Source organism: Battus philenor, unplaced genomic scaffold (genome assembly GCF_028537555.1).
Source record: "Battus philenor isolate CCGP_79_NKW_IND1 unplaced genomic scaffold, ilBatPhil1.0.hap1 SCAF_28, whole genome shotgun sequence".
Taxonomy (NCBI): domain Eukaryota; kingdom Metazoa; phylum Arthropoda; class Insecta; order Lepidoptera; family Papilionidae; genus Battus; species Battus philenor.
This window is the reverse complement of record NW_027181691.1, coordinates 573,096-587,328: the sequence shown is the minus strand read 5'-3', so window position 1 is coordinate 587,328 and position 14,233 is coordinate 573,096. Positions and strand designations below refer to the sequence as shown.

Genomic DNA, 14,233 nt, shown 5'->3' with positions numbered 1-14,233 from the left:
TAACAAACTAAAATATATTTTAATCCGTTAAGAAATACACTTATTGCACCTGTTCAAAAATATATTTCGTTAACAAAATATCTACGTTGTATAAAAAATATTTCTCTCGCAGCTTACTTTCGAAGTCAGTGCTATGAGTTATATATAATCTATATTTACATTTTTAATCTATATAAATAAAGTTAAACTATTTGTTCATAAACTGAGATTGAAAATTTTTCACAGTTGCTTCAGAATTCAAGTAAGTCAAGTGGGGTCATTAAATTAGCCGAAATACGCTTATAGGGCATAGGGAGTACCCAAAGACATCAGTCCACCCAGCGGTGGGCTTACTCACGCGTCTTCCAACTATTCAAGTTACCTTATAGCACCGTGTGAATAATTTTCACTCCATTAAAACAGTCCTTTAATTATCCAGTTTGTAGCAAACATAAATGAAAGTCAAATAAATCTCAATAGATGGCGTTCAAATCGTATATGAATCTAAACAAAATTCGAATACCCAAGTGTCTTCGTACAAAAAGTACACTTATTTAGTAACCACATACATATCTATTTGACCCTCCTTCAAGGATTGGTTAGGCCGATCGTGCACTGCCCACATCTAGCGTCCTCCTGCCACCTTGACTATGTCGTCGGTCCCCTGGTGGGCAGCCAGTCTACCCAGAGAACCTTTCGGCCCCAAAGGCCATTGCACGAGCGATGTACCTCGCCCCCTGCCACTACAGACAAGCAATCTTTCGAGCTACGTCAGTGACTTTGGTTCCTATATTCACATGAACTCTGTGATCAAAAAGTAAGATGAAATTGTCATTTAAAACTGCCTAGCATTAGGAAGGCAGGTAATTTTTTTCAAGTTGGTAGCACTGTCTATAACATTTGCCTAGCGTCTGTCTAAAGTTTGAATATCATTTGGCTCAGACCAAACCATTTTGAAGGTTCATGTCTCAAACGGCTCAACGTGGTTCTTCGCAACTTTTGTTTGACAAAAAGTCGACTCATGTAATTCCACAACCACATTATTCGTCTGATTTGAATCTATGTGACTTCTAGCTATTCAGTTAATTCAAAAGGCTAATGCGGAAACACAATTTTGACATGGTTGAAGAGATTTAAAATAGAAGGTCTTGAAGGATATACTGGAAAAAGACTATTCTGATGTTTTGAAGCGTAGAAAGCATTGGCAAAAGTATGTTTTATCAGATGGGGATTACTTTGAAGGTGATAAAATCAATTTGGAATAATAAAGAATTTACATTTTATAAACAAATTCACCTTACTTTTTTATCATCACACTATATCTAGGTTTAAATTAATACAATAATGTTTAAAACCGATTCTGGGCAGCAATACATACATCTCATCTGCATCAGAGATCTAGGATATGGTCTAAAGATCAACGCTACAATAATAATATAATTGCGAAGACTGGATTGTATCCATGTGGACTATCTTGCAAGTACCAAAAATATGTCATGTCCCAATTACTGAAACATTAAATAAACATTTTGCTCTGCAAATAAATTCTGTATATTTGTACTTTGGAAGAGTATAAACTGAGATTGAATATTCTGATTCATATATCGATCATTTCACAGGTTGATTGGGAATAGGTGTAAAAGTACAAACAAATACATATATACATTTACGCCTCTGGCAATTACATCTATAACCAATCATCTGTATTTACCAGCTAAATGAAAAAAAAAACCATAATTGCTTTTAGAGACAGGATTTGTTCCGCAGTCCAAAAGTTAAGAATTATGTTGTTTTATAGCCTACATTTCAGAGTGATCTATATAGGGTAAATATATATATATATATTTTTTATACAACTATTGATATTTAATGTTTTCCCTTTTACTTGTATATAGCACAGGTTAATTCTAGCTATATGCATGGATTGACAATTTTTTAATTCTTAAATTATGTTAAACATATTCATTCTGTTCACTGCAAAAATTAATTTATTACACTTATTTTTTTTTAATGAAATAAATAATATAATAATTTTTTTTAATAATTAGCCAAACACTGTTGGCACTGATAAGTGTTACATAACTCCTGAAGATTCCCCATGGAGGGGTGAAACACGTGTTGAGTGATTTAACGGCGGTAGTTGTATAATTCGCATTGTTTGCCGCATGCGCATTTATCAGTGGTCTTGCGGGCGGTGCACTTTGTTGCACGACACGATTGCATGAGTGGAAGTGGCTAAATATTGGTCCTTTTCTTACTTAAGATAGACTTCCGCAAAATAACGCCTGATTTCATTAAACAATAAAATAATCTCCGAATTCTTGGATCAAGAAGCCGTCTCCATAGTTTCATAGATTTCTTCACATTATGAATCAGAATATTCAAGCTATGTGGACATTGGTAAGACAAAATACAGGTAAATTGAAGTTACAAAAAATATAACAGATAATATTGGCACAGTTTTGTAAATATGTTCTACTTCATTAAAAATATATATTTATATATGATAATTCACTGACTACAATCGTCTGTCTCTTTCACTTATAGACGATCACTTGAAAGGGCACTATATTAACTATTAATTTCTAAAGTGGTCTTTACTTACTCCCAAGGGTCCAGTGAAGACTCAAAAGAGTTCCATGGTGACAAAGTAAATAAGGGTTCACAAGCACGTAATATATTTTTGACACCAATCACTAATCTCACTTTTTAAACTTGGTGATGAAAATTTCCTAACACTGTAATTTTAACATTTTTGGCGTGTCTTGGAAATATTTATCAAATATGTAGAATTCTCTGGAACCAGCAATACGTTTAAAATGTTTCATGAAAGTAAAAGGGGCCCAGGAACCTTTGATATAGACACTTTTCAGTATAGAAGTATTTATAACTATTCTTCCTGTAGTTATAACTCAGGCCGCATGCTGTTTCAAGTCGAATATTTCCATAAGAAGTGGTTCTATAGGATTCACGTCTAAATACACCCCAGTAACTTCTTCTGCAAGTTTCCGTAGTTCTAGAATCTTCTGGATTAACTTCAAGAACGTGGACTTTGCTTCGCAGCCTGGGTATATACTCTCTAAATACCTCCGTAAAAGATAGTAGTAGGAATTCTGAAAATAAAATCATATCAGTTACAGGATGTCCACTACTGAACATAAGCCTCGGAGATTTCCAATAGGCATGGTTGTAAGACAGCATCCAGCCTCTTTCGTTGATCAAAATCATCTGTCCACCTACTTCAGTTTAAAAACTCAAGTAGGTGGACAGATGAATTGATTTTAAATTTTTCTAATTTTATTATTATTCATTTAGAATTAAATGTTTATTTAGGCTGTAGTAGTGGAAAGGATTGTGTTTATTATTAATTCACTCTGGAAAACAGGTTGAGAACCTGAGAAGAGATGTCAGAAGAAATTCAGCAGGACTATGTACATGTGTGGGGACATACCATAATTACCACACTTGGCAGATGGCACTGTGGTATTATGGTACGCAGGGGACGCTGCTGTCCATCCTTTAGAAACTTGTTTGTGAGCAGTGGCAATTCTATATAACTAATGCACACGGTGTGAATTATATGAGATTGTATTCCGGGAATCAAACCAGCGACCTTCGATTGCAAGTCTCAGTTCTCTACCGCTGGGCTACGACTGCTCAAAACATTGAAATAGCGTAGAGGTGAACATAGTCCCAATGTGTGGTAGATTGGTAACTTTGGTAGTATTTTATAAGACATATTACTGTCATTTAAGCTGTGCGATTTTATCTTACGCACGTTTTTTCGCTATTTCAATTAAAAGTATATCACTATTTAAGTGATTTTGGGTGATGAAATTTGATGATTTGCTTTTTTTTCTTTTTAAACTATTGTTAATATAGCTTTGTTTATATATTCGTGACTAGCTAAATGTGTTTCATGTTAACTTTGTAGAAACAAAGATAAAACTTTAATATGAGATTAAGTGGATATAAAGTATATCCTTGCTGTACCATGACTAATGAAATTCCACAATTAAATAAATAAATAAAATTTTAACTCTGGAATACGTTTTATTTATTTAATTCTTCTTTTCTAAAAACCAGATTTTTTTAATCAAATTCCGCAAAACATTATCAAAATAAATTGATTGATTGATAAATAAATTGACAAAAATTGAATATTTTTAAATAAACTTATATTTAAATGACAAGAATCCTTGGCAATTATGTTAAACTTTTTTAAAGGATGTGTTGTGGGGTTTCTTCCTGCTTCTTCTCCAAAACTATAACACTTTGCAAAGCAGAGACAACAATAAAATATTATAAATTGAGCTAGTTATATAAATATATAATACATAGACACATATGTGTATATACATATAAAAATGAGGGGGGAGATGGTCCGGCTCACCTGTTCCAGCTTGATGACGTCACGGTGGACAACCTTGGCTCGATCCGGTGTGAACAGCAAGATAGCAGACATGATCAGGATCACGTGCTCATCGGTGCGCCAGCGCGCCGCGAAGGAGCTGATGAAGGCTTCGTGCGACCTGTATATCTCACCGGAGGCCAGCTTCAATACGTCTGTTCTTATGCTGCCGTATTGCTTCTGACTGTGGGGAAGCTGCCGCAACAACATTATTTGTATGAACGCTTACTACCGATAGATGGCGCTAATAGTCTATTGCCTCGCGCTATCTTTTGTCACGGGTAGTCACATAATATCATCGCTGGATATCAAAGAGCGTTAGTTCAAGCTGATTTCCTCCTATCGAGCGTCCAGAATAGACTTTGGGGATCTCTCAGACTGTTAATATGACAGAAAGTAACTTTTTTTTTCTTTTTTTTTAAAGAGTATATTGACCATCTGCTACAAGTGGATTCTGGGCTTCTTCGGCTAACTTGAACCAGAGATAAGCTGGTTGTCATATAGAAAGAGACCAAGAGAGTCACCAACCCTATGGGCGGACTCTGTACGGGTGGTGATAGGCCTCACAATAACTGAAGCAGTAGCAATAGCAATTTAAAAAGCAGGTCATATAGATCTGTGACCATGGTCGTAGCGACCAAAATTTCGAATGCAAAATCTCCAATTTATTTGTGATAAATTTTATCAGATTTTTTAATAATCCCACAAAACTATTTACAAAATTCAAAAAGCATATTAACATAAATTAACATAAGTAGCTAATTATTCAATAAACACATTTTTAAATGTCAAGAATCCTTGGCATTGATGTCACCTGATTATTTTGATTTCATTTAGGCTATATCTGATATATATACGTTTATATATGTATATATAAGCATTTTGTATTTAGACGCGCGATAGAGGCAAAGTTCTCATTTCAATTTTAATGTAGGTTGTTCACCCCTGTTCTATGTATATAATGACTTGAATTACAAATACCTCCCACTGATTCCTTTGTCCATCATACGTCATCGTGCTGCGCAGAACCATCATTTCTATACATCCGCCTTTTAATAGAGCCACCTGAAATATGAAAATTAAATCATCATCATTTCTGTTGTTCATCACTTCTGGATAATAGTCTGAGTGGTGGTAGCCATGACCTGGTCGGTTCTGGTGACCCTGCTGTTCAAGCTAAGCGTTACCATGTAACTTTGTATTTAGCAGAGTGAGGACATTCATTTACTGACTTATTTGTGATTTGTAAACTAAATAACTTAATATATAATATTTAATAATATTAATACTAATATATGATATCTAATATTTTGTTAAATTCCACAGGTAGTATTGTAATAATAAGATATATGTGAAATTACCTGATCTTCCTCGCACATGTTTTTGAACGCGTTGATTTTCTTCGCCATTTTGATAAAGCGCCTTATTGCTACAGCCGTAAGGTTCACTATTGTAATCAGTCTCGGATCGTGTTTGCCGTCGCCGCTCTGGAAAAATAGTAACTGATTGTACCATCTTGTATTAAACTAAATCTACCAATTGGTAGTTTGGTAAAGTATATGGCAACACTTAGAACGCAGTATAGCATTTTCTGCGGTTTTGCAAATCTGAAGGATGTAACAAAGTGGAACAAAACAAAGGTGGAATATTAAAAAATATGAAAATATTTTACCCGTACATAGCTCGTATTGTATAAAAAAGTTTTTGAATATTGAATAAAGAAAATTATAAAAAACAAAATTAAAATCGTCATTGTTAAAATTGACGCCATAGTGGAAGTTAAAAAAAATGAAAGAAATTGCAAAGGATGAAAGAGAAGATAAAAAAATTAAATGAAAAAATAATTGTAAAATATATCTGAGCCCCAAAAATAAAATGAGAGAACAAGAAGGTCCCGAAAAACGGGGACCAAATAAAAAAAAAACTTTTACAAGTTCTTTAAGATGGCGACCAATGACAAGGGGTATTTGAGGCATCTTCCTGGATGCTGCTTGTTCAGGATAAGTTGGACATGGACTTGGTCCAGACGTTCACTAGTACATTCACAGGTTTAAGCTCAAGGAAGGTCCCTCATGCATCTGTGTCCAGCTGTCTCGAATTTGGCGCAAAAAGAGCAGATTACCGGCTTCGGTAGAAAAAAAGGATAGAGTAGGGCACCATCACCTCACTAGTGATTAACAAAGAAAGTCCACGGACCTGCCTAGACTTCTGTAGGAAGGTTATAGGATATATAAGCAATAAGAGTCAGCAAATAAATGGTATTGGTGAAATTATTTAAATTAACAAAAAAATGTAGGGTTTTGCACAGAAAGCTATGGAAGATATGCAAGATATTGTGAAGGGAAAAAGAGAAGTTAATAGAAGATGTTAAGAAGGATGACAGAGGAATATGACAATGATAATTATCAGTGAAATATTATTAATTGCATATATAGTCTTTGCTTTACCACGGTAGCGGAGATTTTTTTCCATGAAAAAATTAAACTAAGATTTTACTAGAATTACATCTATATCAGGGGTGGCCAAGCTCTTTGACAGTGCAAGCTAATTTTCAAAATTTCTAATTTTTGATAGCCGCAATTGAATATGCATTTAAAACACACAAAAGAATCTTCTTTTTTCCAAAAATCATAATTATTAAAATTATTTAAACAAATGTATAAAATATGTGCATTGAAGTTAGATATAATGGCACATGTATATGACAGCACTCCTAATAGTACTTAAGATGCCGGTTAGTTAATTATGATCGGTGTTTGGATTTCACTAATTTTATGCTGGAACAATAATTATTATTATTCACATCTGTATTTTGTTTCAATTTCCCAGCAGCTGACATAGGTTATATGAAATTAAATATTGAAATAATTCGACAGTCAATCGGAGCCAAAAAATAATTGTTCAAGAGCCGCAGTTGGCTACCCCTGGTTTATGCTAATAAACCTAGGAATACCTTCAGTCCAGCCGTGGTCGCTGTATCGCCTATAAGCTGAGACACGTCGTCGTCTATGGGCGCGTGCAGGGCTTTGTTGGCGACGATCAGCTCATTCAATTTTGCACGCTCCACCTGTGATAATAGAGTTCTTATTTCATTGTTTAATGGAAGAAGTCTTCATAGAACATTCTAGATAACATTTTTCGTTTTTTGATTGAAGTTATGTTTTACAGTGGACACCATGGACTGGAAAGCCTAGAGGATCTTAATAAGGTGGACAGAAAACAATGAACATTAATAGGTGCCGAATGAAGGTCACATGATCGGTTCTATTTGAGAAGTCTACATCCAGGAGTGAACGTCTTATGATGATATTACCTCATTAAGCTCTCGGGAAGAACCACTGCATGCATTCACGGAGGTGTAAGCTTCAAACTCCAACTTAATGGCCTCACAAAGTATAGATTCCATCGAGTTAGGTTCTATTCTGAAATTAATATTCACATGAGATTTTTTGTGTAAAAGGTTTTTGTTTTATGATCTCCGTTTTTGTGGGACCCCTCGCCCTCTGACTTGTATGGGATAAGGAGATAATGAATTAGGGTAAAATGAGTTTTTCAATATTTACTCCCTATTCTATTTCTTCCTTCGCATATCTTTCATTCATTCCTTTTATGCTTCACATGATCTTCCATTCGCCACTTGCAGATCCTTATTCTTATAATTTACTATGTTACTACTTTTTTCAAAAATCTTACTCTTAATAGTTTTTTTTACAATGTCTCATAATTTATTTTCTTGACTTTTGCAAGTCACCATCTTGTCTATTTCTGAATCGGGTTTCCTTTTGTTGCAGTCTGCGCGACTTTTCTGCGGAATTCTAGAAATAATGGGCGCAGGTTGTTGTTGTCCATGAAGGAGGCAATTCTTTCTTCCTCCTTGACTACCTACCTTTTTCTCTAACTCAACCTAGACATCAAGGTGGAGTCCTATAAATGCAGGACAGTCGGTCCAAGGTGCATATTGTCATATGTTGCTAAATGAGGTAGTTTAGTTTTCAATTACACATTGGGCTTTTCTTGGAGTTTGTCTCCGGATTCATATGTAATTGACGGCGCATTATGAAATATGTCTATACATGAGTGAAAAACATTTTCAGCCCAAGACGACATATTATCTTCATCATGTCTATATTATGATGATCAATTGTCTGTGATTGAAATAGAGACCATTACAGGAACAAGAACAGAATAGCATAAAATTAATTTACTTTTGAATAAGCTAGGATTTTATAAAATTTGCAATGTAGTTTATTTTTATGTAATTTTTTGTTATACATGCTTATTTCTTATCTTTTCCTGCTATTTAATTGTGGATTGATATTGATTTATATGACATCCTGTATTGTCATTAAGATGTCACCATATGTATAATATATGTTAAACAAATATGTCACCTTTCCACATCCTGAAGGATATCCCTGGCCTTGTTAACATCTGGATTATTACTTGTGGACGGCATTTCTTCACAGATGTGACTCTGTTTTACTTCTTTATGGTACATTGCGGCATCTCCATTCGTAAGTATTGATCTGAAATTATGTAAATATCTAATGCTAATAAAACTTATTTGCATTTAATTAAAAATAAGTTATATTTCCATATACATTGAGCCTTATGGTCAATCTTAAAATGGTTACTTAATATGTTTTATATAGAATGGCAGATGAATGTGGGTAACTTGTAAATATATGTGTATTCAGCCCTAATGAGATGCCCGGGTTTTCCAATCTATTATATGGAGCAGAGACCTGGACACTGAAGCTTCCGGAAAATTAGAATATTATAGCCCTGAACATGTGGTGTGATTGAGACAGATGCTTAGAATCCCATACTACATATTACTCACCAAAAGAGATATTATAGTTGTCTGTGCAAATATGAATCCTCTAGTTCTTTAGACATGTTACCCATAATGAGGACTTTATGGAATGTGTAGGGGTGCAAGGAATAGTGGAATGCAAGAGGTTTTTTGGATACTTCAATGAGAAGGTAGTCATCATCAAAACTATCACTAATCACTGAGTATATAAATGCCAAACACGGAGCTACATGGGCAACAGGGGCAACAAAACCTACCAGGGTATGAACACTACCACTAAGACAAGGGAATATCCAGCAGTGATGAACAGCATGAAATGATGGTGATTTGATTTTTAAACATTTTTTTTATTTAAAAAAATTTTTCAAACGAATTTTCAATTATTAGTTTTAATTTTCATATTCCAAGTGACTCTATTCAGTCGGGTACATGACCACAACCAATTTGATGATATTGCGCAAATGAGGAGAATGTATTGTCTCACTTATATTTGCATAGAACATGAAATCGAAAAAGATGATTTAAAACCACAAAGCACCCATATACAATGTGTTAACAATAACTTTTTTAATAAATCCTGAACAATGCTTGGCATGGCATATATTGGCAATCTGCAAACACTGCATACATAATGCCTCTTATGCAAAAGGAGAGTTTAGACCTTAAAGGCTTCTATTAGGGGGACCAGAAAGTAAAGTCACTCTTGAGTTAAATTCACACAACTATATTTTTAACGAGTTTTTATTTCTTATCAACAATTTATTCAAATTCGTTATTAACAACCTTTTGCCATCTAGTATATAAATTTATAATATCAGTAAAAATTTATTGTTATTTTTTTGGTAAAAAATGTCAACGGAAACAACATTACTCTCTCTGGTCCCCTTAATATACTAACTGTGGCACACCCACTGTTGTAAATTATAGATAGAAATATTGAACTATCCCTAAATACATTCATTCATTTATTTCTGGCATAAGACTTTCTTAAAGATTGCTTTCACTTGACTTGTGCCTTGACCTGGACTATGGATCTACAATTCAACTTGGACTTGGTTTATCTGAGAATCCACACTTAGCTAACCTAGGTAAAAGTAATATTCCTTTTAAATAACAAATCTCTAATATTTTTATGGTTCCTGAGATGTGATCAGGAGTTAGTACATTGGTGGAAACCACATGGAAAGGGTGATAGATTATAGGTGTATAAGCTTTGAACGGTAATTGTTTAGTTCATTTCCTGTCAATTTAAGTATGGTACATCTTATTGAGACTTCTTATTATTAGTCTTATTAGATTCTTATAAGACTTACTATTTGTCCTTGCAGACTTTGTACTGCCAAAAGTTTTTGACCAGTCACATTCCAATAAAAAAAATATATTTTTCATAGTCTATTAATTTATATAGGTTAATTAGAAATAGGTGTAAAATCTTAAAGATTTTTTGCTGACAAATGAACTACACATTCTTTTAAACTTTTACACCTATAAGTAATGACACAGTAAATAGATTTTAATAGAAGAATGTATAAATACCTTATGCTGTTATGCTTAGGCGGATTCGAATACAAGCTATCAACGCTATCACAAACATACGAATCAGCAACTCTCAGATCATATATTGACCTATCAATAACAGTTTTCTCATCTATTGGGTAAACTTTCATAGTGTACGGCAGTTCTGAGCTTTGTACAGGAACATACTGATGATGAATGGGTGGAGAATTTATGGAGACATCTAATTCTCCACTTAGTGGTGATTGTACTGTGCTGTTTGGACTGCATGTCGTACTGTTGAGGACGTCATACTGGACTATACAAGGATCGGAAGTTTGGGCACTATAATTTCTATGAGATAATACATTGTCTCGTTTAATGTTCTTAGAGCTTGTCACAGCGTCTTCTGGATCACAAAGCTGCCGCTTCTTGGCTCTATTCTCTTCTATTTTTCTTCTCTTTTCCGCTTTAAGTTCGTCCGACATTATAAATTCCTTGACCATGCCAATAGAAAGGCATTTCTCCAGACGACATTTCTGACAGAAACGACGCGTTACGACAGTAATCTCACAGTTATTAGTAAATGGACACTTAAACTCCTTAGTAGCTAATGCATTGCGCCTGAAGAACGCCTTGCAACTCTCACAAGTTACTGCATTGAAATTATACCCTAAAGCCTTGTCGCCGCAGACAAGGCAGATCTTCTGCAAGTTGGATGGAAGCTTCTTCTGGGAAGCTGCGCCTTCCACTGTTTTGACGTTCCCACCATCGCTGTCCATTTTAACGATTAACTATAAAGAAACTAATAAGAGAATAGAACAATATTTGCTTTTTAACATTGTACTGTGTTCATGCATCGCGCGATACATGAAAGTGATAAACGAGTAGTGAAAGACACAAAACGCTGTCGGGAAGGACAGATAACGCGATAATTCACTGAAATAAAAGATAAATAAATCAGGCAAAGATACAAATTGTATTGGGTGACTAATGTCAAATTATCAAGTCGGTGTTGCAATTGTATAAACTTTCTACCGTTTGTAAATAATTTGGTATTAAATGTTAATTACGTTAATTGAAGAAATGCAATAACTAAAACATCGAAAACTATGTAATGAAGTTTTTTAAATTTTAGTTCCAATCCAAGGGTTTTTAAAAACGTCAAAATAATTTAGTGTATAGATATTTGGAAAAATACAAACATTCAAGTGTTACAGCAAAAAATATTTGAGTTTGAGTTTGTAATGATAATTCTGTTTGACAAATTTTTAGCTATAGTTCGTAACTTTACGAGTAAATGAAGTTTCTCCATATTAATCACTATAAAAACTATCGAGCGAGGTATACTAAATGGCTATTCCAGGCGGAATACTTTTGCGAAATTATTTTACACATTAAATGAATTTCCTAATTCGACAACCCTACTATTAGGTAAAGATGCCACTAATCATGCTGTGGTATTTTGACCTAACGTAAATATCATTACCTTTGTTCATTATTACAGAACTAGTTGTTGAAACTGTTTGCACGTTAAATACACAGTAACATGACAACATAACTATTATTATTCAACACCAAGCTCTTATCTTAAGCTCGATTTTTGGAGCTGCACAAACACAAATTGACAGATGCGAAGAAAAATGACAATATTTGGACTAATAGCGACGTTACCTGAGTGAAACACTTTTTGGGCTGCCAGAATTTAATCTATAATCTACCCAAATGCACAAAATACAGTTCGTATAACAAAAAATGGTTTTAAACTAATATTTGTGTCCGCGGTCGTCGTAGGTCAAGTTGCCCATAGAAAGTAAAGTTGCCACAATTGAAGGTAGTAAAAGGGCTAATTGTACACTTGCGGGAATAATATCGTGAAGGTTTTTTACTATCGCGAGACGCATGAGTCGACGATTATTACCTTTTTGCTTGTAGCATGATGTCGATTAAAGTTTGCAGCTTAGCAAATGAGCAAAAAATGAGTAACAAGCAAAGCATTAATGAGTCTCCGGGAGCGTGGTGCCTAGTTTATAGTCTTGTTACTGCTCGTTGGCTCATTGGTTGGCTTTAAGTTTGATGGGTAGTTGGTCAGGAATTGCAGCATAGCTATTGGGCGATAAAATATAAAGATTCAAATGTGTCAGCTAAAAATTTATACCAAAACTGGTTTTATTTAAATATTTATGAAATGTAATGCTAATTAAAGATTTGTTAATTATTTCTACGATAATTAATTGAAAAGTTATTTAAAGAAAAAGAGAAGCGGAGAAATTTTTCTGTAATTGTTTCTGATTATCTTAATACATTGATTTATCGCATTTATTTTATAATTGAATTATCAGATGATTGTGACACGATTGTCATTGTCATTGTAATTCTTATCAGATGTTTATCTGTTGATACTTGCGCTACTTCCAACTTCATTCACAAACTTTTAAGACAAAATCACTCGCAAAAGTTTTATTTAACTAAAATAATCTTTATATTACAAAGAGTATTTAATTTCATTTTCAAAATATGCATATATATAAAATGAAACGCCAAAAAATGTTAAATATGATCATAATAATACTTGTGCATTGCGGTAGTTTTTAAACACTGCAGTAATGCCAGTTAAAATAATATATAATCCTAATAAATAGTGTACTCTTGTCTATTCAGAGCACGTAACATTTCTAACATGATTCATTAATATTATATGATTCACCAACACGTGTTAATCTAAAATGATTTACTTTACGCGTAAAATGTGATATCAGCCTTTTGTGTTTAGTCTTTCAAATGCATTTATTATTTAGCTGTTACATAGTAATAAACAATTTCACTTCCACTGTTATAGGTACGTGACATAACTGTCGCGGATAAACAAAAAATTGTTACAATTAATCAACATAAACATAAATGAGGAAATGTAGATTTTTAGATAGTCAGCGAAATAAGAAGCGTGTCGCAGTCAAAGAGAAAGATAGTGGACTAACGTTTAAATGTCTAATTTAAAAATATAATGAACATAATATGAACTTACTTTTGAAATAGTTTAATGCGTAAAAAGTAATTAAAATATATTGTTACGAGTAATATCGTTAGCAAGCATTGAGAGATAACTTTTTGGGTATAGAATCAATTACATTGTGTTTTAATCCTTTTTATCTATTAAATATATTTTTTAACTTTTCATGTATATCTAAGAAGTGTTGCATGCATCCTTTTATCAGTAAATTATGCTACTGGCATATTATATGACGCCGGGTTACTTTTTTTCCTGTTAACAGTTAACAAGATGAAACACAATAACTTTTTTTTTTAATTTTCAAATATCTTAAAACACATAATTTTATTAAAATTATCAAATAGGCTTGACTAGACTGTACTTGCTATTTACAACAGTACCGATCTATTTCGCAATAAGACATTTGTGTTAATGTCTGATTTTCACATTTTACCGTTGCAGTAATATGACCTTGTTATATCAAGTCTATATAAGTAATTTTATTGAATATATACTGATAGTTTTATTAATTTATCTTTCACCG

At 33.5% G+C, this 14,233-nt stretch overlaps 1 protein-coding gene across 1 annotated transcript; it reads right to left on the bottom strand.

Moving 5' to 3' along the window:
- Positions 1-2,766: 2,766 nt before the first annotated feature.
- Positions 2,767-11,668, bottom strand: Hr96 (Nuclear hormone receptor HR96). The gene is made up of 8 exons (XM_068769416.1): positions 10,743-11,668; positions 8,782-8,916; positions 7,704-7,812; positions 7,344-7,457; positions 5,752-5,877; positions 5,372-5,455; positions 4,373-4,585; positions 2,767-3,092 (listed from the first exon to the last, which is right to left on the bottom strand). The coding sequence occupies exons 1-8, from the start codon at positions 11,480-11,482 to the stop codon at positions 2,892-2,894; spliced, it is 1,722 nt and encodes a 573-aa protein (XP_068625517.1). The 5' UTR covers positions 11,483-11,668; the 3' UTR covers positions 2,767-2,891.
- Positions 11,669-14,233: the final 2,565 nt, after the last annotated feature.

Excerpts from the sequence above, each read along its gene's own strand:
- Hr96 (XM_068769416.1), bottom strand. The coding sequence starts at position 11,482 with ATGGACAGCGATGGTGGGAACGTCAAAACAGTGGAAGGCGCAGCTTCC. Across the intron at positions 5,878-7,343 it reads CGACCACGGCTGGACTGAAG|AGCGGCGACGGCAAACACGA; the intron begins GTATTCCTAGGT and ends CTATTTTTCCAG. Across the intron at positions 3,093-4,372 it reads ACGTCATCAAGCTGGAACAG|AATTCCTACTACTATCTTTT; the intron begins GTGAGCCGGACC and ends TTTTATTTTCAG.